The 26786-nt window shown below is 39.6% G+C and overlaps 1 protein-coding gene across 1 annotated transcript in view; it reads left to right on the top strand.

The window, feature by feature from the left end:
* The window catches only part of NELL1 (neural EGFL like 1), a 750986-nt gene that overhangs the window by 137918 nt on the left and 586282 nt on the right, over positions 1-26786 (top strand). The window contains exon 5 of the mRNA XM_046685488.1: positions 12811-12907. Coding sequence (XP_046541444.1) covers positions 12811-12907 — 97 coding nt within the window. The remainder of the gene's footprint in view (positions 1-12810; positions 12908-26786) is intronic.

Below are 26786 nucleotides of genomic sequence, written 5' to 3'. Positions count from 1 at the left end.
TCTTCTTCTGTGATAGGGAACTTCTAAAGTCTGACAGGACTGAGAGCATGAAAAAATAAAAATTTCTCTCAAGAAGGTGATGATTACTTTTTAAAATAGCCCCAAACTAAATGAATAATTCAGTGGACTTGCTACAAAGTGGAAGTCAAGGCACACGAGTTGTCCTCCCTGTAAACATTATTAAAACCCATCCAGTTGGTATTGACACGTTAATATTGGGAAGACTATAGACAGCAGCTGAGAGAGAGAAACATGAAAGCAGCAGTTAATAGTCAAGGACCTTCTTCACTATTTTTGTTCTTAATAGAACACCTACCATTGTTCAGCATGCATTGTGTGCCAAGGGCCAGACTAAGTCCTTTATGTACTAGTTAGTTTGAGCCCCAACCCCAATCCCTTGCTGGCAATCCCATTGGCTGAAAACCAACTGGAGCCAAAAGGAGGGAACCTGTCAGTCTCCTTTGGCGCAGAGCAAGGCAACTAGGGGCCAGCAGTTCATCGGGAGGAGGCAGATGGAGCTGTCCAGGTCACCTTAATTTATGTCTTCATAGCATTTGCCACTATTTGAAATTAAATTATAAAATCATTTAGTTTTTTTCTACTGGTGTCCATCACACTACAGTGCAGGCTCCAAGAGATCAAGGATGCAATGATATTCTTGGCAAAATAAATTTTCAAGTGCCTGACTATATTTGTTATCCGTCCATCCATCCATCCATCCATTGATCCATCAATCATCCACATGACTATTAAGGGCGTGTGGTCTAGAGAACTCTTTTGCTTCTTTATATGCACCACAAAAAGGTGGGAGGCTGAAGGAGTTTATTTGCACTGTTTCCCTGTCTTTGTAATTCAAACAGAAAAACCTTGACAAACAGCCCCCTAGAGGAGCTTCCCCTGTGCTCCTCTCTCTGCTTGGAGATGCCCGAAGCAGAGTCCCAGCTGCTCTTGTCCTAGGGTCATAGGCTGGCTTAGCTGTAGTGGAGTGAGCTGGGGCAGGAGCTACCAGTCAAGCCTGACTTTGTTGGTTATGGACAAACAATGCCAAATAAGGCCTCTATGAGAGATTCATTTCTGCGGTGGGGCCAGGCTGGAACCTGAAAGTCTGGTTTTATGAGGGACCTAGACATGTATATTTTTCTCTCTCTCTTTCTTTTTTTGGCTGAGGAAGATTGGCCATGAGCTGACATCTGTGCCTATCTTCCTCTATTTTATATGTGGGATGCCTGCCCCAGTGTGGGTTGTGTGTAGCTCTGTGCCAGGGATCTGAACCAGTGAACTCTGGGCTGCCAAAGCAGAGCACGTGAGCTTAGCCACTATGCTTCTGGGCTGGTCCCTAGACATCTGTGTTTTTGAAAAGTTTACCAGGCTATCCTAATATCTAGCCAGGTTTGGGAACTGCCAAGGGACCTTATTGGTGCTGTCCAAGGTCCTGAAAAGGCAAAAGGGTCAAAGAACATGGATCCCTGCCTGAATCTTGGGGATGCCAATGTTTTGGGTGCAGGTGGTCTGTGGCTTACCAGGATTTCATAGAAAGAAAAAGATTCTCCTCGTTCCTCATCATGGCTGATAGACTCTGATATATTTCACGTGAGTTGTTTGGAAATGGTCAATCATCAGGCCTTTGGGGATGCCCATTTGATCTGGGAACCTTTAGAATGTTACATGAGGATGTCACATACACTCTGTGCATGACAGATGGCTTTTGGATGTTTGTGTATTAATATAACAAGTAGCAGATGGAGGTTGGATCAGAAGACCTTCAATGTCCTTTCCAACCCTGAGAGCCCTGGTTACCAACGTGTACTCTATATGAGCAGTAGGCTTTTGATTCTTCATCTAGATGAATATTAAAATGCTATTACACTGAATTATCACCCACTCATGAGTATCAGCTAATACTTTCGAGGCAGCTAGCCTGGGGTGTAACTGAACCCTGTGAGCAGCGCATTTTGTCTGAACTCCTGGAAAAAATGAGACCAGTGACTATGGCTTCAATTTGCCATCATGGCAACACTTAGGGAGTGATTTAGGAGGCACGTTCTCTCCTTTCTTTCCTGTCAGATTGCTGCCCCTAAGCTCCTCTTTCATAGAAATTGGAAAGCTGACACTGGGCGCTGTTCTCTAACCAGTTGAGCCAGGTGGCTTAGATGAAGTTTCTGATATTTCTTCCTGAAAATATTTCAAAATAAAATATCTTTTAGATTGTTCCATAAAGATAGGAACATTGATCTTACCTATCAACATTAATAATGTTCCGCTTTAAAGAAGCATTTTAGAATTTACAAACTACTTTTATGTAGATTATCTGTTTTATGTTCATCAAAAGTCTGTGCAGTAGGTATAATTATTAAAAGTTTATGAGTGAAGAAACTGAGGGCCCAGAGAGGTTCGTTAACTTGCCTCAAGTCACAAAGTGTAAACAGTAAAGGTAAGACACACATGGAGGTTTTCTGACTCTACTCCAGTGATCTTTCCTTGTTTCACACTGTTTATGTAACCCACTGGGTGAATATTTGACTTTTTAAGAGCAGAGTCGGTAGAGGATTATAAGGCAATATGGCATGGCAGAAGTTTACATCTGGATTTGAATTTAGGCTTCACCATGTGCTGAATGGTATCAGGCAAGTCATTTAACCTCTGAACATCTGTCAATTGAGAATGGGAATGCCTGCCTTTAGGGCTATTTTAAGGATTAGAAAGTACATAAAATTCTGGCATGTAGTAGGTGCTCATGCAAAGGAAGCTCTGATAGTTTGAGGCAGTGTCTGTCTCTCTGAGTTTGAGGTTTACTGTCCTTGCCAAGTGGTCCTGCATCATCTACTGGGACAACCTTCAGAAACTGGAAGTTCAGTGCCCCCAAGCTGTCCCTTTCCTCTGTGTTTTCGACTGCTGGAAAATTCTTCCTGTCTTGAGCTGAAATGCCTCCTTGTAGCTTATACCTGTTGGTATACATTTTACCTCTTTTAGCACGTGGAGCAAGTCCAGTCCCTCTTCCACATGATTGTTCTCCAAATGTTTGAAGACTTTATCCTGCCATCCCTTAATCTTTACTTCTTCAGGCTGAACATCCTCTGTTTCTTCAACGACTCCTCACTTGATTCGGCTCACAAGGCCCTCACAATCTTGTTTGGTTCTTTCTAAAGCGTGTCTGTTCATCATCTGAAAATTCCTACAACTACAACATGTGATTATCTCTGGGCTGATTGACTCAGATTAGAATGAGATAATTATCTTCTTCTCATGGTACAGTTTAAGATCACAGTATCCTTTTTGACAGTCTTATCTTAGCTCACTGTTGACCAAACCAGCTAAGTATTCTTTTTCAATATGTAGTTCTGTGAAGCCTTGGATCTCATCTTCTGTCTTGGAGAAGCAAAGTCCCTAAGCATGGGACCTTTCGCTTTTCCATGTAAAATATCAACTTACATGCTTTGGCCCTAATTCCTGACTATTAATGTCTCTTTTAATCCTGATAATATTATCCTAAATCTGTTGTGATTGAAACAATCACACCAACTTCATATTTTCCTACTGATTAAATAAGCACATCTGCTATTATACTGCTAAATCATAAGTAAAAATGCTAAATAGGACGGACTTATATGAGCTGGTTATTTGACCCAGATCCACAGTTAGCATCATCTTGGCATAATATCTGAATCATGAACTTTAGGCAGAGAGTAAGGGTTGGTAAGAAGTAGTGAGAGAGAGACAGAGAGAGATCAAGGGCATAAAATTTGGTTAAGAAGGGAAAGTACCCTTGGTGTAGACATCCAGATGAGGAGAGAAAAAGGAGATAGTAAAACTTAATTGCTAGGCAGGAAAAAGCCTGAGTCTGACAAGTGTTTTCTAGGTGGATGAAGCAGTTCCCAGGAGGACTTGATCTTTGGGAAGACCCCTCCTCTCTTTGGAAGGTGTCCACGCCCTGCTCTGGCAAAGTCTGACCAGCAGCATTTGCTAGTCTCTTTTGACCACTGCTGCCTTCTCACTTACCACAACAAAGGCGTCGCCTTCCCAGTGCATTTCCACTTTGCCTCCTCTTTTTTGTGTTCGTTTGTATTAACTCTGCAGCCAGCTGCTAAGGAACAGTTTGGAAATCAGCTGAGCCTTGCCACCACCCTCCCTCCAGAGCTTTGCATAGATTTAGCTTAGAATTCCGTTTTTACCTGTTGGGGCATACCGTATTCATCCCTGTCATCCTTCTCCCTGATTGTAGTCTGCTTTCTCTGGTACAGTGCCGGAGGTGCATTGTTTAATCTTGTCATTTGTAGAGTTTTATCTGGTTTTGTTCAACAGATTGGTAGGAGGAGATAGTGGAGTTCCTCTTTGGGGCATTGCTTTCATGTCCTTCTGGTACAAACCCTGTGTGATATGTATTCCATGTTAGCAAATAATTCACTATAGCCAGGCAACCTGACATGGAAATTCAACACGTAGCCGTTCAGTGTGCGCAGTCGGCAAACACTCCTGTCACAGTGAGTAAGCTTCGGGGAACTATTTTGTAGATTGCCACGACCTACAGAATGAAGGCTCAACAATTGTCAGGGCCAAGAAGAATGCTGATGACACCAAAGATGTCTTCGGTTTTTCTAGCGGAGCTCAAGAAATTCATTGTTCTTACCTTTGCCCTGTGAGGCCTGGAGAAGGAGGATTGCATTATGCCTCTTTTAGCATAAGGCCGAAAGAGGGCCTTGGCCTCTTGTGTAAGGTCACCCCCCCACCCCATGTTAGTGAGGGGAAATAGCATGGGAATTGCCTTGTGTTCTGTGGAGGGAACTTTCTTCAAGGAGCACCTTGATATTCACTGGCGCCAGCTAAAAGACATTGAAAACGAGGCTCTATCTAGCAAACGAAGGTCATTGCGACGTTCCTCTTCAGGGAGTGTGAGCGCTTTTCTTCAATTCTAGGCAAAGCCCAAGATAAACCTCTTCATTTAGCATCTCATTTGGGCTTCATATTGTCTTATTGAACAGCAGCATAATACATGTCGATTCACATGGTTTACATTGGAAATTCATCTTTCTATATAATTGGGAAAGGTACTGTGGAGTCTCTTCAGAGGCCTTTCTTCATCCAGGTAAATAAAAATCCAATATTCCTTCATAAGTGGTGGTGTTGAACCACCGCATTGCTGTGTGTCGAGCTCTGAGGGCTTTGTCTGTTAACAGAAAATGGAATTCTTCATGGAATATTGACTGGTCTTTTAAGCAGACAGGACACTTGCCAGGGAGGGTGTTCTTAGCCAAAGTCATGAATAAAGAGAAGTTTTACCTTGTAAAGAAAATTCCTAATGGGAGCCCTCGATCCGGTGACTGACTTTCACAGGGAGCGTGTCAGCTACTCTTCGCATTGTTCATTCCTCTCAAGCAGTTTTCATGTTTGATTGGATGTTTAATTTTGCATGGTATTGTATTAGAAATGAGATACACTTTATAACACTCACAGATACTAATGGCATGCAATATTCCCATAATTCTCCCAGTGCAACTTAATAGGCACTACCTCGTCTGAGCGCCAGGCCTAGAAACGTGACTAAGTGGGAACTGGGTTTTCTTCAGCCAAAAGAAAGGGTAGATTTTAGATGGTTGTAGAGTAAATGCATTGTTTGTGTCAGATAGCCTATGGGGATGTGATAAATTTGGGCTGATTATAATGCCATCAACTTAAGCAGTAAATCGTACACTTATCAAAAGAATTTTGCTTGATCTAATTAATTTTCAAGCTGCTGATTATTTCTCTTGCCCTTTCTGAAATACGTCTATCGGGCTTTCCTGTTAGTGGGTTGTCTGCTGGACAGATTCAAACCCGCTATCCCTCTTTTCTGGATGAAAAGCAGTGAGAGGCGTTCATCCTGCTCTTTCTCTCTCGGACTTGTTGTGTGAATCTCGTGAGTGCGGGATAGTGGAGCAAGATACTTGCAAATGATTATCACCTTTCACTCATTTTCATTGACTGTTTTTTCCTCGGGATTATCTGCATAAAGTGTCAAGTTTTGACTACCTGATTTCTCAATCCGTGTTATTCTGTTTTGTGAATTGCTCATCATAAAATCTTTGCTGTTGGGGCCAGCCGGGTGGTGTAGTGGTTAAGTTCTTGTGCTCTGCTTTAGCAGCCTGGGGTTTGCAGGTTCGGATCCCGGGCACAGACCCAGCACCGCTGGTCAAGACACACTGTGGGGGTGTCCCACATAAGATAGAGGAAGATGGACACAGATGTTAGCTCAGTGACAATCTTCCTCAAGCAAAAAGAGGAAGATTGGCAACAGATTTTAGCTCAGGACCAGTCTCACACACACACACACAAATCTTTGCTGTAGTACTTTAGGGCTTGTGTAATTATCTGTAGCCCTCCCATTCTGAAGGTAGTATCAGGGAGCGTTCATTCATTCATTCAATAAATATATGGAGTAGGCACATACTTTGACAAGACATTCTTCTAGATGCTAGAGATACTGAGACAAAAAAGGCAGACAAGATCCCTACTTTCAGTGCTTGCTTTTGGTGGGAGGAGACAGTCAGCAAGGAGCCAAGATAATTTTGGAGCATCATTTGCTTTGACAGGGGTAAAATGAGCTAAGTGATGAGCAGCCAGGAGCTGCTTTATCTAGGATGGTGAGGGAAGGTCTCAGTGCAGGAGACAACTGAGCAGGTTCAGGGATGCTGCCGGGAGGGCAGCATTTCCTCCCTACTCAACAGATGATCAGTGGTAGTAACAGTCAGGGAGCCCAGGCACAACTTGAGGGTGAATGTGCTGGGTCCAGGGGTGCCAGGAAGGGCCAATTCCTCCTTGCTTGGAAGGGAGGTCTGGGAAAGCAGCCAGGACCAGAATCTTAGAGACTCCAGTGGGTAGTGCGAGGGTACAGGGTCGTGCACTGAAGTGCTGGAGAGTATGTCCAAATGGGTCATCCAAGTGGGGAGGGTCTCGGAGAGCATAAAAGAACCAACATATAGGGCAGGATATATGAAATAGACTGTATTAACAAAGGCTATAGAAAGGCAGTTGGAAATAAGAACTGAGAGTGGGGGCCTCCACTCACTGTTGACATTTTTATTTACTCAGAAACCTTTTCTATGTATTGGCTAAATCCAGTTAAGGTCCCAAATGGACTAGGAAAGTGCCTAGTACTGGATTGGGTGGAAGTGTTAGCAATAGTGTCCTGTTGTCTTTTACTCATTGAAAGCAATGTTCTTTGTTTTGGTTTAATGGTTGTGTCCAAACATACAATCTGCTAAATGATAGTTTTTTCTCTTCTTCCTTTTCTGAGTGCTTCTCTAGTCTTAAGTGAGATTATGATGAACTTTCACAAAAATCAAACTTTTGTATATGTCAAAGAATTATATATTTTGGAAGGATGTATAAGATAAGATAATAAGATGTTTGCTTAGTATCTTGAGTAATTTATGTAGAAAAGTTTGTGACTTATGGCTTGAAAGAATTAAAAGAAGCTGATGAATGATACTTTAAAACTAGAAGAATAAAAATTCTGGAATTTTAGGTTGTCATAGAAAATGTACTTGTCCAAGTATTGTTTTTAACAAAGTTTATTATCTAAATAGATCATCAGCTTGCTCTATCACATTAGATTAAATGACAACAGGAATTAATGCTGTTAATTCCTTTGTTATTTTCCTGTTACATATTTACTTGTTCTAGCTTTAAATTTGTAGAAGGTAAAAAGAAAGTTAGGACTTTTAAATATTCAAAGTTGTGGAAACTTACGACAAGATAGATACTACATTCTTGCCTTTTAATGTTGAAATCTCATACCATTGAATACACTCCATGTGACAGTCATGTCCTTCTTTAAACTGTATCCCAAAGCACAAGTGGGCATCTAAGACTGAGAACCCAGTCTCAGTGGATTCATTTGCTGGAAAACACAGCCAATGGGCTAGAATGGGTCATGTGACCTGTGTAGCTCTGCCTTCTCAGATGCCTGAGTTTTACAGAATGGCAGCCAAGGCATGTGCCAAAGGCATTAAACATATTTCACCACAACCCGTACAGTCAGAGTAATGTCCTCGTTTTTTAAGTAAGGAAGCTAAGTTACAGAGAAATTAAGTAACTTGATTAAGGCGATCCAGCTTGGAGAATGCAGAACTGGCATATGCTCCCAAACCTATTTTACCCCAAATTCATGTTGTCTCTGCTATACCGCACTATCTCTGATACCTCTTGGTTTTGTGGGCATGAAAATAAGTAGCTGCTTTTCTATTTTTCACTGAGGTATATTTGTGAGGGTAAATAATATTAGCCACAAAGAGAAAAAATCCTCTCTATCTCTGTGGGTTGGCATAGAAGTTTATTTATTTCTTGCTTATGTAGAGTCCGACTGGGTGAGTCTAGCTGTCAGGTGACCTTCCATGTCATCATTTAGGGATCCAGGATCCTCTATCTTGTGGTTCTGCCCACCTTGTAGCCCTCAGATGTCTTCTCTGGTCAGCTAAAAGAGAGGGTGAAAGAATGTGAAAGATGCTTGAGGGAGAGTATTTAGGGGAAGGGGCAGGCCGAGAAGTGGTGCCCATCCCTTCTACTCGTGTTCCATGGCCACACCCAGCTGTGAGGGAGGCTGGAAATGTGGTGTGGCTGGGAGCCCAGCAGGAAGAGAGAGTGGGTCCCAGCAGAACTAACCAGTCTTGGCCATGTGCTTAGGAACGTGGACTTGTTTCCCTTTTTCCTTCCTGTTGAGTAAATCAAGTTGGGGATTTTAATTTATTTGAATGAGTAGTACAAATTTTGAGGTCTGGGTTCAAATCCTAGCACTGCCATTTACAAGGTCCTTAACCATGCACAAGTTATTTAACCTTGCTGAGCCAGGAACACCTATGTGATGGTGGTGTTTTGCGGATTAAGTGAATTAATTTATGGAAAGCCCTCGGTACAATGCTTGACACACATTGAGTGCTGTGTAAGTGCTGGCTGTTACGTCTGCATGTCAGCTCCACTTGATTCCTCATTCAAAACTCAGCTCTACTGTCCCCTTCTGTGGAAAGTCTTCTCTGACTTTGCCAGATAGAATTCTGTTTTCTTTCCTCCCTGCTTCTGTAGAGCATGGCATTTATTGCACTGAATGATAAGGGGTGTGCATGCATTTGTCTCTCTCAAGCATTTAACCAGAGGGCAAGGACTTGGACATATTAATTTTGCCCCCATATGTGTATCCCCGTAGCCAGCACGGTGTCACACACATTGTAGGCAGTCAGATATTTGTTGAAGTGAAGGAAATCTCACTAACCAGAATACCGGACTATCAGAATCTTCCATTTCCTTACGACACTGGAAAGCAAGGGGCTCACTGTCTTAGCTCTGACTTTACATTTCCCTTGACTTGATGCTAGATTTTGTGACAGATCACTGTGCCCTGCCTATCTATTTCCATGAGCCAGTCCACCAAGGGAGCTGTACCTCAGGGATCAGGAGCCATTTGGCCAAGATCCTGATTATATTTGTCTGGCATGTTGGTGGAATAACTCCCCCTATACAGGGTACCAGTAGGGATGTGACAATTCTAATTCTTAGCTTATGATATGTTATCAGCATTAGTTTGTGCAACACTCCTTTCTTGTTTCATTCATTCCCTTTTTTTCCCCTTCACCATTCTCATTCCCTTAGGAAAATACTGTCATACTTTATGTGAATTTAAATTTGTATGTATCCTTGCCCAATAGATGTAAATTGTTTTGCATGTGTGTATTTTTAGTTTACATACATTATAGGCCTTGTTGCTTTTTTACTCTATTTTTGAGAATTTTTATTTTAAAATAATTTTAATCTTACAGAAAAGTTATAAGAATGGTACAAAAAACAATCATACTCTTCACCCAGACTCTGCTTTCTTGGTCTCTAGATAATGATGTGTGTGTTTACATATGTATGTTGTACTTAGATACACACATTGTTATTTTGAACCCTCTGAGAATATGTTGCAAACATCGTGACCCTCTACTCCTAAATATTTCAGTGCATATTTCCTAAGAACAAGACATTTCCTTAAATACACGCCACCCAATTCTCAAAATCAGGAAGTTGAATGTCAATACAATGCTATTATGTAATCTACAGTTCCTATCAAATTTCACCAATTTTCCCTCTAATGTCCTTTATGGGATTTTTTTTTTCCTGCCCCAAGGTGCAATCCAGGATCCTGTCTTGCATTTAATTTTTACGTCCTTTTGGTCTCCTTTACTCTCCAACTGTTCCTCAGTCTGTCTATTTTTCATGACATTGACATTTGGAAGAGCACAGGCAGTTATTTTGTAGAATGTCCCTTAAATTGCCTCATATTTCCTCATGATAAAATTTCCTCTGTCTGGGTTTTTATTTTTTAATACTGTGTTTTTAAGCTCTCTTCTTTTGCCGTGTCTGTTTCCAGTTTGCTGGTTCTGCCTGCTGCGTGGAATTCTCGAGTGAGGACTGCCTGGTGGAGTGAATTGGCAGGGCTACCAGGAAGGCGGCAGCCAGCAAACTTTCTCTGGCATCAGGAGGGGATCCTGACGGGGGACTGTGTGACCCTGGAAACCAGCACACCCCTTTGACAAGGGTGCTGGGGTCACTGTCCTGCTTCAGCTGCTAGCGGCCTCAGCTGTTGGCTTCCTCAACTACTTCTAAGGGACAAGGAGTTGTTATGCTTGTGGAAGAGGAGGCAGGATAGGAAGTTGATCTTTTTGATTATTCCTTCCTTCCTTCATGCACTTAATAAATATCGATTAGGAGCCTATTCTGCTCATTTGCTCACTTTCTAGCATATTGAAAACCAAAAAGAAAGTGTTTGAATTGAAGGCCTCTCTCCTGACAGATGCAAATGTTTTAAAATGAAGGTTAAGATAAACAGTTTGACGCTTTCGATTTATTAGTAAAACAGCCTCATAGAAAATTATGCTTCTGCCTCTTCACTTAAATACAGCAATTTCTGTTTCTCTCTGGCCTCCTCTGAAATTCGCCAACATCGAACATAATTTTTGCATCGTTATCTCCACAGTTCATAAATAACTTTCACTGGAGGAAAGTGGAATGCAAAGTTATTTTGTATACACTTTCCCATATTTTATAACCTGCATATTTATCACTCCTAATGACTATAGTAAATTCTGTCAAGCTGATCTACTATAACATATGCATTTCTCTTTTGTTGTAAATTGGACTTGTTTCTAGGTTTTCACTTTTAGAAAACTTTTTTTTTTAAGGAAGTATATAGGATATTCTCATGTTAAAGCAGTTTTGACAAATTGTTTCATCTAAACTGGTTCATTCTAACATACAAAAAAGGTTGAATTCCTGTGGAGAAAACACAGCCTGTCTTTTTTGAGGAGACTTATTTTTCCTTGCTTACATTTTGAGCTTCCATTTATAATGGAAAGATAATTAGTAGAGAAGGACCTGATGTATTTAAAGCTTTGTCAGTTGAATACCTTGCACGTATTGTTAGGAAACAGCATGTTTCCGGTGGAGAATAGGAGAGTAATGGACGATGTGGCTAAGATCTAAGACTGCAGCATGACAGCTCCCAACTGCAACAGCCTTGCAATCATTCACTTGCCTTGACACCACTGAACAATCTTTTGGTTCTTCCACACTTTCCTCCTGAGAGCCACTGGAGGAATCCATCACCCTCTGGCAGGAGGCAGTCAGCTCCATCCCAGCAGAGAGGACTGATTAGTCGTTAGACCTCTGGACCCACCTGGGAATGACTCCTCCCGCAGCCGCTCTGAGCAAGCACTGAGGAAGGCAAGCAATGGACAGGGCCATCATGAGGAATTGAAATTCACAGATGGTCCCTATATCTCATCCCTCTCAGCATCTTCTGGGCATCTTAAGACAAGTTCAAATCTCAGGCTAGCTCTTCCTTTCCCTTCTCAGCACTCAGGTGCCGGGAGGTGCTTGCCAAGGGTGATAGGGGGGCCTGTGATCATCTGGGGTTGCAGGGACTATTGATAACGACAGCGCAGCAAGATTTGTGGCTAACTGGGGCTTGGGAGGGCAGAACAATTGAGACAATTCAGTTGTTCAGTAGCTTCTGTAGGTCCCTTCAAAGATCCTGGGGCTGTTGCATCCTCTGTGTTAGTTTATGTCCTTATGTATTATATGAAGATTTTCTTCATGTGCAGAATTTTATCTTCCTCTTGCTCCAGGAGGGCAGACTGTGTGTGTCTGGTTTATTGCTCTGTCTTCTAGTGCCTTGCCTGGAGCTCGGGGCATAAAAAGTGCTCAGTGCATATTTGTTCATTGGATGATGGCTTCAGTTACTGGATGTTACAGTCTAAGCACGTGATCATCTGGGCAGCTGCTACTCACTTCTTTAAAGGGTGAGAGCAGGTTGCTGTAGAAATGAGTAGCAGCTAAATAAACCAAAGCCAGGGAGTAGTAGAGGGCAAAGGGAGGTGCCTGGGTTTTGGAGCCAGGCAGATGGGGATTCTTACCCCAACGCTGCTGCTCCCTGTCTTCACCTGGTTGAGCCGTTTGTATTCGCTGAACCTCAGCTTCTCACCTGTCATGTGGATAAAACCACTGTACTCACAGAGTTTGTATCAAGTTCATTGCTTAGAGTCGACACTCAAAAATGTTACCCTCTTCCTCTTTCTCCTGCCAAAAGGATGAAGACAGAAAGCCAGGAAGGGCCCAGATAATGTGTCCAAGTCTTGTCAAGAAAGAGATCTCTGCATTCAAGTTAGCTGTCACTTAAACTGTGCTACATATTGGCTCCATCTCTCTGTACCAGCAGCTAACACCATGAGTACTTCAAACAGTGCGTGTAACTTTCGGTTCTGCTTTGAGCTTCTCCGTTAGTAACTGTGTTCTTTGCCCCTACAGGATTTATGAACGTGTGATAGACGCTCCTGAGACCAACCTCCCCCCAGGAAGCAATTTGTGGCTGGGTCAGCGAAACCAAAAGCACGGCTTATTCAAAGTAAGTGCTACTTTCTGCTTTTGCCACATGCTCTTCTATGTGGTTGATGTGAATTAAATCATTTAATTGTCACAATAATTCTATGGAGTAGGTGCTTTGAGACTAGGCAGAGAGTTACGTGCCTGGGTCGCACAGTTCACTCTACTGCCGGGTATGGATGATACAGAATGTAAATGATCCTCAAAATGTTTCTTGTTAACCTAATTCTGGGAGACTACAGATAATCTTCATGTTGGTTTCCATTCTCAGGATATATGTTAAGTCCGTTTGGGGTGGATATCTAGATATGCAATAGGAAACCAATCTCAACTTCCATGAGCTTTGGTTTTCTTGTCTATAAAGAGGGTACTGCAGTAACTGCATTATTGTACTTCATAGAAAGATGGAGATACAGTGGTAAAACGAATGGAGAGGATAAACGCATCATGAAATTTTAAGATAGTCTTGTTCTTCAATAGAATGGCAGACTTTTGCTTCTGGCAATATGGTAGAGTAGATATTTAAAAAAAATCCTCCTGCTTGAAAATGCCTATAAATGATGGATAAAACAGAACAAAAATCTTTCAAGATTCATCATTGCACTTACAGAAGGGAGATCCCTGGAGGCCGAATATGTGGAGGGAAGTGAAAACCAGCAGGATGTTTGCCAGCGCCAGCAATTCAGACATTCAAGTTTATTCCTTTTCCATTGATTTATTCCAACTTTATTGAGATGTAATTAACATAAAACATTGTGTAAGTTTAAGGTGTATAGTGTGTTGATGGGATACACTTATATGTTGCAAAATGATGGCCACCATGGCGTTACTGACATCTCCAACATGTCATGTAATTACATTTCTTTTGTGTGGTAAGAAGATTTAAGATCTACTCTTAGTAACTTTCACGTATACAATACAGTATTATAGTTATAATCACCATGCTTTGCGTTAGATCTCTAGGACTTATTTGTATTGTAACTGCAAGTTTGTACCCTTTGATCAACAGCTCCCATTTTCCCCCAACCCCCCCCACCCCAATCTCCTGGTAACCACCATTCTAGTCTCTGTCTCTATGCGTTTGGCTTTTTTAGATTCCAGATGTAAGTGATATCAAACAGTATCTGTCTTTCTCTGTCTGACTTATTTCACTACACATGGTGCCCTCAAGCTCCATTCATGTTATCCCAAATGGCAGGATGTTTTTCTTCCTTATGACTGAAGAATAAACTGTTGTGTATATATATCCACCACATCTTCTTTATCCGTTCTTCTGTTGACAGACACTTAGGTGCTTTCCATATCTTGACTATTGTGAGTAATCCTGCAGTGAACATGACAGTGCATCTGTCTGTGTGAGGTAGTGATTGCATCTCATTGGGTATATACCATATATACGCAGTATAATATGAAACCACCCAGAACGGGGATTGCTGGATCACATGGTAGTTGAATTTTTATTTTTTTGAGGAACATTGAGACTGCTTTCCATAGTGACTGTAACAGTTTACATTTTTACCAACAGTACACAACAGTTCCCTTTTCTCCACATCCTTGCCAACTCTTGTTATTTCTTGTCTTTTTGATGATAGTCATTTTTTTTCTTTTTCTTTTTTTTTTTTTTCTGTGAGGAAGATTCACCCTGGGCTGATGTCTGTTCCACTCTTCCTCTACTTTGTATTTGCATTGCCTCCACAGCATGGCTCATGAGTGGAGTAGGTCTGTGCCTGAGATCCAAACCTGTGAACCCAGGCCACCGAAGTGGAGAATGCAGAACTTTAACCACTTGGCCATGGAGCCAGCCCCTTGATGACAGTCATTTTACAGGTGTGAGGTGGTATCCCATTGTGATTTTGATTTACATTTCCTTGATGATTATTGATTTTGAGTACCTTTTCATGTCTCTGTTGGCCACTTGCATATCTTTTTTGGAAAAATATCTATTCAGTTTCTCTGCCCATTTTTTTAAATTGAATTTTGTTTTGCTATTGAGTTGTCTGAGTTCTTTATATATTTTGGATATTAACCATCCATCAGATATATGATTTGCAAGTATTTTCTCCCATTCAGTAGGTTGCTTTTTCATTTTGTTGATTGTTTCTTTTGCTGTGTAGAAGACTTTTAATTTGATGTTAATCCCACTTATTAATTTTGCTTTTATTGCTTGTGCATTTGGTATCATATCCAAAAAATCATTGCCAAGACCAATGTCAAGGAGCTTTTTCCCTGTTTTATTCTAGGAGTTTTTTTTTTTGAAAGATTTTATTTTTTTCCTTTTTCTCCCCAAAGTCCCCCGGTACGTAGTTGTATATTCTTCGTTGTGGGTCCCTCTAGTTGTGGCATGTGGGACGCTGCCTCAGCGTGGTTTGATGAGCAGTGCCATGTCTGCACCCAGGATTCGAACCAATGAAACACTGGGCCGCCTGCTGCGGAGCGCGCGAACTTACCCACTGGGCCACGGGGCCAGCCCCTTATTCTAGGAGTTTTATGGTTTCAAGTCTTGTGTTTAAGTCTTTAATTCATTTCAGATTAATTTTCGTGAGTGTTGTAAAATAGAGGTCTAGCTTCATTCTTTGACACGTGAATATCCAAGTTTCCCAACGCCATTTATTGAAGAGACTGTCCTTTCCTCATTTTGGCTCCCTTATCAAATATCAGTTGACTGTATATATGAGTTTACTTTTTGGGCTCTTGATTCTGTTCCATTGGTCTATGTGTCTATTTTTATGCCAGTATCATGCTGTTTTGATTACTATAGCTTGGTAGTATAGTTTGAAATCAGGAAGTGTGATGCCTCTGGCTTTGTTCTTCTTTCTCAAGATTGCTTTGGCTATTTGGGGTCTTTTGTGGTTTCATACAAATTCAAGGATTGTTGTTTTCTATTTCTGTGAAAAATGACTGTCGAATTTTGGTAGGGGGTGCATTGAATCTGTAGATGGCTTTGGGTAGTCTGGACATTTTAACAATATTCTTTTGATCCATGAACACAGGATATCTTTCCATTTGTTTGTGCCTTTTTCAATTTTTTGATCGAAGTCTTGTAGTTTTCAGTGTACAGATCTTTCACATCCTTGTTTAAATTTATTCCTAAGTATTTTATTGTTTTTGATGATATTGTGAATGGGATTGTTTTATTTCTTTTTCTGATATTTCCTTGTTAATGTATAGGAAAAAACTGATTTTTATATGTTGGTTTTGTATTCTGCAACTTTGCTGAATTCATTGATTAGTTTTAAAAGTTTCTCAGTGGAATCTTTAGGATTTTCTATATGTAAGATCATGTCATCTGCAAAACGACAATTTTACTTCTTCCTTTCTAACTTGGATGCCTTTTATTTCTCTTTCTTGCCTGATTGCTCTGGCTAGGACTTGCAGCACTGTGTTGAATAAAAGTGGTGGAAGTGGGTACCCTTGTCTTTTTCCTGATGTTAGAGGAAAAGCTTTCAGATTTTCACCATTGAGTATGATGTTAGCTGTGGGCTTGTCATACATGGCCTTTATTATGTTAAAGTATGTTCCTTCTGTGCCCAATTTGTTGAGTGCTTTTTAACAGGAAAGGATGTCATATTTTGTCAAATGCTTTTTCTGCATCTATTGAGATGATCATATTTTTATCTTTCATTCTATTAATGTGGAAGATCTACACTGTTGTGTAACCACCATCATAATTAAGATAAAGGATCATTCCAAAACTCCCAAAATTGCCCTGTGCTGCTTTTTATTCAACTCTTCTCATCCTGAACCTCTAGCAACCACTGATCTGTTGTCTGGCCCTATAGTTTTGCCTTTCCCAGAATGTTACATAAATGGAATTATTTATGTATATATGTTGAGGTTCAGCCATGTTGTTGTGTGTACCAGTGTTTTATTCTTTTGTTGTTGAGTACTATTCCAATTCTACGGTATGGGTGTACCACAATTTGTTTATCTGTTCCTCAGTTCATGGACACTTAGGTTGTTTTGAGTTTGGGGCATTTATGAATAAAGCCACTAAAAACATTTGTATACAGGTTTTTGTATGAACAGAAGTTTTCATTTCATTTGGGTAAATATGTAAGAGAGGGATCCTTGGGTCTTACATTAAGTGTATGTTTAACTTTGTAAGAAAATGCCAATATACTTTCCAAAGTGGCTAAGCTATTTTGCATTCCCACTAGCAATGCATGAAAGCCCCAGTTAGGCCTTACATTTCAACAGCCTGTGTGGGATGGGAGGAATGGGTCAGAAGCCATGCAAGATTGCAAGTTGGGGCAGAAACTTCTGAAATAAAGCCACAACCCAGAAGTCTACGCTTCCAGTGGAGGGGTGGGAACAAATAGTTTACTATTTAGCAAAGGGAAGCAAACCAATAACTAGCCTTTCTCTATCTCATCTCCACATGGGAAAAAAATTATAGCTCCCCCATGAGAATTTGAAACCACAGCCCTGACATTGTTCAGGCTTGAAATTTGGATTTACTTTCCCTATGAAGCTCAATCAGCTGTCTTACTGTGGCCTTGGGTTGGGCTCCTGGGGATTCCTGATAAAGGAATTACACGTTATCTTTGAGGAAAGTCACTTGTGGTGCTGACCTCACAGGATTCCCAGAGATCAAGTTCATGCAAATATAAGTTTTTAAGCCACCATGAGTGAGAGTGGGAAGAAACGACAAACTTCCCGATTAGCCCTCAAAGGGCTGCAGGCATTGGAATTACAAAATAAAGAATTAAAAACATCCCTATGTTTAAAACATTTAAAGAAACAAAATGACAAATCAAAGAAATGTGACCAGGGAGATTTGAACCAAAAAACTTCCAGAAAAGCAAAATGTAGTCATTGAATTGAAAAAAACTCAGTGAACCCACTAAAGAGTAGATTAGACACAGAGTGGGAGAGCATTTGTGAAATGGGAAATATCGTCAAAGTGATTACCCTAAATGTGGTGCAGAGATAAAGAGGACAATAGGAGACATTAAAATATGGAGAAGATACATATGTATGAAAAAACATGTATTTTTATTATGCTGTTTATATATGTAGTTAATGTGTGTCTATATCTACATACATATATATTTGAAAGTTCCAGAAGATAATAGGAGAAAGAGGTATGGCACTATTAAAAATATGATGGCTAAGAATTTTCTAAAATTGATGAGACATTAGTTCTCACTATAGGAAGCACAATGACATCCAAGTGTATGTTAGATATTGCTGTCTAACAAATCACTTAGAAAACTTAGAAGCTTAAACAATAGCCATTTTATTTAGCTCATAATTCTTGGGGGTGATGGGATGATTTTTCTGGTCCGGCCTCGCTATGCTGGTATCTACTGGGCTCTCTCAGGTGACTGTAGTCAATTGACAGGTCAGCAGGTGGCAGGAAGATCTCAGGTGGCTTCTTCACATCTCTGGTAGCAGGCTGGTGTTGATTGGTGTACCTCAGTTCTCCCCTGGGTGGTCTCATTCTCTAGTGGCCTGGCTCAGGCGTCTCCATGTGGCAGCCTTGAGATTGCAGGTGTAGAAGAAGAGAGCAACCCTAGTGTATTAGTTCTTTTCAAGGCTCTGTTTGCTTGATCACATTTGCTAATAATTGACTGCCCAAAGCAAGTCATATGGCCAAATCCAGAGTTAAGAGGTAAAGAAATCATTTCCATCTCTTGAAGGACTATTCTGCACTATGGCATTGTAAGGATATGGATGCAAAGAGGGAAAGGATTTTTGATCATTTTAATAATCTACGACACAAATCAAGATAAATAGAAACAGTCATGCCTACACCTATTGGTGGAATAGCAGAACCATGAAGACAGAGAGAAGATCTTAAAAGTAACCAGTGAGAAAAGGCAAATTTTCCACAAAAGAATAACACTGATTGAACAGCTGGCTTTTAAACAGTAAAAGCAGAAGCCAAAAGATAATAGAAAAACTGTTTTCAATGTTTTGGGAGAACATATATCTCAAGTGTATTTGCACATATCCAGCTTAATTATCATTTTTAACAATGAATGTGAAATAAAGAATTTATAGACAAAACTCTCTGTTTATGACCAATAGATTTTCATTAAAGAAACTTCCCAGAAGCAAGACATTAAAGTACAGGGAGAATTGAACAAATAAATTGTTTGAGAGCATGCACGAAACTGAATAATCATTGATTAGTAATAATAGTGCCTAATTTAACTATAAATAAATAAAATATAAAATTAAAAATATTAGACAGCAATAAAATAGGGCATGACCTGGTTTAAAGTGTTCTAAGACCTTGTATTGGTCAGAAAATTAATAGAGAAATTGATTGATTTTAGACGTTGCATGTTAAAAATTTAAACCAACACGAAAATGTTAGAAATATTGTTTAATTTCTAAATTTAAGTATGAGAGTATTTCTTAAGAAGTTCTATCAACCCAAAAGAAGGCAAGAAGAGAAAAAACGTTTAATAGACAATAGCAGATACAATTCCAGTTCACAATATTCTCTATCAAATTAAGTGATTTACACTCAGTGGTTGAAAGTCAGAGTATTATACTGGATTCACAAAATTCAAGTCCCGATGTATATTGTTTATTTTTGAAACAATTAAAAAATAAGGATTCATTAATGTTCATAGTGAAGTGGCTAGGAAAAAAAAAGAAAAAAAGAATAGAAATAGGTCAAAATAACGTGAGAAAGCTGTGGCAGTATCAAAGTGTAAGGCCAAAAAATTTCCCACATAATGATAAACAGTTGTAAAGATGCGTACACCTAATACATATCCTGAAAATGTATGCTGCAGCGTAACGGAATAATGAGGAAGGATGGTCTTCTCTCCACAGGATGCTGGGCCAACTGACTATCCCTGTGGGAAAAACTAATCTTGACCTCTGCCTCATGCTACATGTAAAGTCAATTCCATGGGATTATAGATCTAAATCTGAAAGGTAAACCAGTAAAGCTTAAAAAGAGCGTAGAAAAACATCTTTGTGGCCTTAACGTAGGAAAGATAGTTCTTAAATAAGACATAAGTAGTAAACATAAAGAAAAAGGTTGATATACTGGAATATATTACAATTTGGAACTTTTTTCAAAATACATGACTAAGAGTACAAGGGCATGCTGTAGAATGGGAGAAGCTATTCAAAGTAGTTCTATCCTATGAAGGCAGGAAAAGCAGAAATTTAATAAGTAAAGTATCCGACTTCAGAAATTAGAAAAAGAAAATCAGAATAAATCCCTCAAAAGTAAAAGCTATGAAAAAATAAGCATATAAGAATAGAAGTTAATAAAATAGTAAGTAGGATATAATAGATAAGATCAAGAAAGCCAGAATTTGGTCATTTGAAAAGACAAATCTGGAAGTTTGAGCAAGAAAAAATGAGAGAAGGCATAAAACGTAGTAGGAATATAAAAAGCACATAAAAAAACTGTAAAAATTAAAACAATGGTAATTAATCATTTATTAACAATTTTATGCTTATAATAAAGTGGAAAATGGAAAAAAATGGAGTTTTCTAAAAATATATAAGTTATCAAAATGGACTTAAGAAATGAAAAACCCAGATAGTCCTAGAATCATTAAAGTATCATAAAGAAGTCATCCAAAATCTATTGGTACCATTTAGCTTTCGATGTGTAGCAAATCAACTCAAAGTTGAATGGCTTGAAGCAGCAACCATCTACTTAGCTCTAAGTTTTGTGAGTTGGCAGCTTGGGCTGGGCTTAGCTGGGTGATTGCTGTATTCTCAGTGGATTTACCCACGCATCTTTGGTCAGCTGGTTTTCTGGGGCCTGTTCTAGAATGGCCTCAGCTGGGATGGCTCATCTCTGCTTTGTGTGATCTCTGATTTCCTAGCAGGCCAGCCCAAGCTTGTTTACTTGGTGGCTCAGGGTTTCCAGAGCTGGAGCAGAAATGTGCACCGCCTTTTGACGCCTAGGCTTGAAACTGGCTCATTGTTATTTTGGCTGCATTACATCTGCCAAAGCAAGTTACAAGGCCAGATTCAAGGGTATGGGAAATAAACCCCACCTTTTGATGGGATATGCTACAAATTCTCATTGCCCAGGGCATGGACCCAGCAAGGGGCAAAGGATTGTGACCAGTTCTGCAGTCTACCATTCTCTCTGCCAAATAACCACTGGGCTCAGACAGTTTTATGGGGGAATTCTGTCACATCCAAGGAAATCATTCCAATCTTATATAAACTCTTCCTGAGGAGAAAAAATGAGAAGACCATCCATCTTTTTTATTAGGATAGTGTGACCTTGATTCCCAAACTAGACAAAGACTGTAAGAAAGGAATTGTACAGGCCAATTTACTTTTGAACACAGGTTAGATTAAAAATCCTAAACAAAATGCTAGCAAACTGAATCCAGCAGAGAGTGTGTGTGTGTGTGTGTGTGTGTGTGTGTGTGTGTGTGTGTGTCTCCATCCCAAAGAGTGACCACTTTGGTTATTTCACCAATGCAAATATGTTTTTATCATAAAAAGATTTATTAGTATAATTTACCACATTAAACAAACAAAAGGAGAAAAAAATCCTTTGGTCATTGCAGAAAAAGCACTAGATAAAATTCACTACTGACTCATGATACGAAATTCTTAGCAAAATAGGAGAAGGAAATTTCATTAAATTGATAAAGAGTGCATAAAGGAAACATAAATAAAAACATATCACTTATGGTTTAAATCTTAGGAGAATTCCTGTTAAAATTAGGGATCATACAAGAATCCCTATTACAATTTTTTCTTTTCAACATTTTACTGTAGGTCCTTACCAGCAAAATAAATAAAAACTTAGATTGTGGAAAAGAAAAACATAATTATTCACAAATTATATAACTGTCTACATAGAAAATAAGATCCACAAATTATTAGAATTACCAAGATTGTTCAGAAAGAGTGCTGGATATAAAAACCAAAACCCAAATCGACTGCATTGCTGAACAAAAGCAGGAGCAACAGCAACAACAAAATGCAGATAAATAGAATCTTACATTTATAATATGAAAAAATGTATGGAGTACTTCAGAACAAATCATACAAAGTATTTACATGAGACTTATGGAGTAAATTATACACTTCTATTAAAAATCATTAAAGAAGAACTGGATGGGGAGAGATGGACCATGTTCTCGGAGAACAGGCCTTAAAATGATAAAAATGTCGATTTTATTTATCCCAAAGTGATCTCTAGATTCAATGAACTTGGAATAAACTCCCAATAGGATTTTTTTTTATGGAATCTGCAAGCTGATTCTAAGATTCATGTGGAAGACTAAAGACCAAGAATAATGGAGACATTTCTGAAGAAGTAAAAGGAGAGGCTTTCTCTTTCAGATATGCAGCCTTATTATAAAGTTACAGCAATCCACAGAGAGAGTGTGATATCGGTGCAAGGATTGGCACATGAACCAAGAGGACAGAATGGAAAGGCCAGAAAGAGACTCTCATCATATGTGACAACTTGGAAACTTGATACAAACTGAAGTGGCATTCTGACCAATGGGGAAAGGATGTATTCATCAATAAATGGTTACGAAAACCAGTTATTTAAATATTTCATATAAATGGATGTTATTGATTTTCATATATAGTGTCAATAAAAGATTCACATATGTGTTTGAACACCACACAGAAAAGTTAGTGACTGTTACGATTGAATTAAATACCTAAATGTGAAAGCAAAACTTTGAAAGTTTTAGAACAGCATAGAAGCATATCTTCATGATCTCAGGGTAGAGGAGAATTTATTAAGCAAGATTAAAAAGTGTAAAACCATTTAAGAAAATATTGGTGTTAATATATAAAATAATCTGTTCATCAAAGAAGCTCTTAGCAACAAGAGCTATTAGCAAAGAGGTATCCATGAAAGGAAATGCTACAAATCAATAAGGAAGATTTTCGTAACTCAGTAAGAAATAAGGCAAAGATATGAAATGGCGTTTCCCCAAAGTGGAAATATAAATAGCCAATGAACATATTAAAAGAAATTTAATTTCAATAGTTATCTTGGAAATGCAAATGAAAACCCTTGTGGTATACCATTTCATACTTATTAGCCTGGCAAAATTGAAAAAATAATCTGACAGGGTTAAGAGTTAGATTAACACTGGGGAAGACAGTTGAGCAATGGACACTGAATGGAAATTCAAGTTTCCATTGTGGTGGAGACTTGAATTGGTAGAACCACTAAAGAGAGCAATTTGGGAGGCTTTGTATAACGTTGAAGATGTACATACCTTAGGACGTAAGAACCCAACTTCTGTTCACATTGAAGAAACTCTTGGTCGTGTATCCAAGGAGATATGTACAGTCATCACAGGAGCGTTTATTGTTTTGTAATTTAAAAAACTTGGGGAAAAAATAATTGTCTGTCAATAGGAGAATGTTTAAACAAACTGTAGTAGAATCATATAAATAAACACCAAAATCATTGAAATTGAATAAAAATTGATGAATTACAAACAATGTTGAGTGAAAAAGCAAGTAGCAGGAGAAAATTATGGTATTCAATAACTTATATGTCTAAAAATGCAGAACAATCCAATATATTGTTTGTTTATACATCTACGCATGTAAAAAGATAAATGCATGGTAATGAGAAGCACTGAATTCAGAATAGTTTACCTGTGAGAGGAAGGGATGGGAATTTTATTTGGGGTGGGTATGCAGAAGGCTTCAACTATAGTGATAATATTTTATTTCTTAAGCTAGATGGTGAGTTCACAGGTTTTTGCTATATTTTGCATTCAGTCTCTTTGTACATCATAAATATTCAAAATAAAAAAGCATGACATCGTTTTTCAGGGTGATAAATCATGTATGTGTATTTGTGTATATGCGCATATATATATATTTACACATACATACAAATACACACACACATATGACTTTTTCATGTTCCGTGATGTCCCATGTTTCCAGGAATCAACAGAAATTTGTCCAGGTGTCTCAGCTCCAAACTCACTCACATTTAATTCTGTTCCTTATTTTGTAGCTAGGTACTTCCTGGTGAAGCTATACTTTTCTTGGGGGCTTTGTGTCTATAAGGAAGGGCAGCAACTGGTTCCCAACTCTGAAAAGACATCAGAATCACATGGGAGGACTTTAAAATTCCTGTGCCTACCTTGATCACTCATTGAGAATCTGAACTGTAGGTCTGAGGAATTTGTATGTTTTTAAAAGACTTTCTTATTGATTTTGATCTGCTAGGTTTGAAGGCTCAAATGTGAGTGCACTGATGCAGGCGACATGTGTTGATGGTCTAGATTAGAGTTTTGCCTTGGTCTCTAGAAAGATCCCACAAATGTAAGCTATAGTGACTTTTTAGACTAGTCTATAAAGTGGCCCTGCAACTTGAGAGTGCATCCCAATCTCCTGAAGGGCTTGTGAAAACACAGGTAGCTGGACGTCAGCAAAATGGTGCAGTAGGCAGCTCCAAGCTCCTGTCCCTCCACAGAAACGTCAAAAAACGAACAGAAATGGTCAGAACTAACTTCGCCAAAATTTTGGTAAACATTCAAAGGTTTACAGCAACCAAGTGAATTCTGAATCAAGAAAAAGACAGCATCCAAACAGTAGGAGAGCTTTGTGGCATTTTTACTTGCCCCTGCCCCACACCAGTCACAGCTCAGTGGCAGTTTTGAAGACGTCAGTTCATATTCCCAATGTGGGGACAGCGGTCCCCTGGCTCTGGAGGGAGCGGAGCCAACCTTCTTTACAAATTACTTTGTATGTCCTGTCTGGGACTACCTGGAGGACCGGTGCAGGCACTTGTCCCTGTTACCCCTAACTCAGAACTCTCCTAGGCCAGAGAAGTGAAGATATTGCAAAGCTAACAACCCGCATCTACCTGGGGCAAAAGAGTATAGTTGACACACATGGTAGACGAGCCAAAGCCGGGAGGAAAAACTGGGGGAAGAGATTCATTGTGCAGTCAGGGCATTGAAAATCACCCATGTATAGAAAGCCACACGTGTGCCCAGAGCAGAGATCTGAGAGGGCCTTAAGCTTTCACTCTGGGAGGATCCTGAGGATCACTGTGAGCATGGCTAAGTGTTGAAGGAGGGCTCAGCATCTATCTGTCCCTCTCTCAGCTCCTGGCATTCAAGGAAATCTTTGTTTAAACAGTGTCTGGATACAAGCTCAAGAACAGAGATTTCAATGACCAGACATGACAGGGAATACAGTCTCTGCAAGAATAATTGGGAAAGTCCTTCAATAAATGGACTAGTACAGCATTCAACAATAAAAAGTAAATAAAAATGAAACAAAAACAATTCCAGGCAACTCTGGGGAAGAGAGAGAATGTGACCTTCAGAGTCACTACAATATCAAACGGCCATGTTCAAATAAAGTCACAAGGCAAACAAACAGGAAGGTATTGCCATTCAAAGGAACAAGATAAATGGACAGAAACCACCCCTGGGGAAGCCCAGCCATTGGACTTACAAGACTAAGACTTTAAAACAACTGTGTGAAATGTGCTCCAAAAGCAAAAGAGCTTATTTGTAAAGTGGCAAAGATTTCTCATAAAGCTAACGTAGATTATATAAGACTATCTATTAAAAGCACTTGACACATTGTAGGTTTACAACGTGCATTCTCTCCCTTTCTATAGTATGTATTTAAGGTTCCCTGTGTGCTTAAAATACTGCAGAGATGATGTTAGCTCAGGGTGAATCTTCCTCAGTAAAAAAACAAAACAAAACAAACTGTAGAAATGATAGGCACTTTTCCTGCCTTTTAGGGCCTTCTGTTTCAGCTGGGAGCTTGTGATTAAGAGAGGGAGAACAGTTAGTCCCATCATCTATCTGTTCCAGCTTGATGAGTGTATGATTCTCTGCAGATGTGAAGAACGTTGTGCCCAAATATGTGATACAGACAGAAATCACAAAGGGTGTTCGTAGACTTGGACCACCATTTTGCTGCAGAGGTGGGTTGTAGGGGTGTGGAAGAGAGTACCAATGATTACTGAATGCTTTCTAGGTTCTAGAGCTTGTGTGGCCCTCCATATATCATCTTAGTTATATATCCTCTTCACAGAATGCTACTAAGAATCCTATATAGATCAGGCATTGGGGCTGGGAAAGATTAAGCAATTTTCCAGTCTTACATAGTTTGTAAGTGATGGAAACAGGATTTAAGCTTAAGCCTTTTTTATTTCAAAGTCTTTGCTCATTCATTCAAACATTCATTCATCAAATATTTTTTAGGGGCTTGCTTCCCATGTACTAGTCACTGTGTTAGATGGAGACATTTCTCTTAACTATACCAGGTCCCATGGAGGAGATAGACCTTATTGTCTTTTCCTGGGTCTCCAACCCAAAGGAACAGGTGGTCTCAGTGAGAAGCACCAGAAAGGGATGGTAATTCCACACGCTCCATCTCCCCAGGGAGCAATGTGATTCTCCTTGCTCCCTGGTAAGAGTAGTTCCATCAAATGGCTCTTTTGAAGGGAATCTTCAAAACTCACCTCCTCCTTAGAATCCCATATATCAACCAGTGCTTCTGGCCATCCTTCAGCGAGGTGAGATGGCTGGCGTAGGGGAAATATGTCAGTGTCTCATTACAGAAATTATCTTGATCAAGTCAATGCTGCAAAAATCTCCCTGTAAAAGAGGCAGCCACTTCTCAGGTGAGAGTCAGCACATCTTCAGGCTTTTAACATTTATCTTGTAGAAGCTGCCTCCTGGTTCCAAGAACCATGCCTGCTTTATTGCTCCAGAACTAAAAATGCTTAGGATGTGTTTTCAGGTTAAAACAGCATTATTCTCTATTTTAAATATTAATACTTTGCTTCATAGGTATAATAAAAGCCAAAGCTGCTCACTTGTCAAACCTAATTTCTGGGCTCTGGTGCATCTTCATGGAGAGTGCAATAACAGGGCTGCTGATTAAAGAGCAGGGGATGGCGTCACTCTCCTGGAGCCTGGGACATGAGC

The sequence above is a fragment of the Equus quagga genome, chromosome 14 (assembly GCF_021613505.1).
Source record: "Equus quagga isolate Etosha38 chromosome 14, UCLA_HA_Equagga_1.0, whole genome shotgun sequence".
NCBI classification, from domain to species: Eukaryota; Metazoa; Chordata; class Mammalia; order Perissodactyla; family Equidae; genus Equus; species Equus quagga.
The sequence above is the reverse complement of the archived record's forward strand: the minus strand, read 5'-3'. Positions and strand labels throughout refer to the sequence as shown.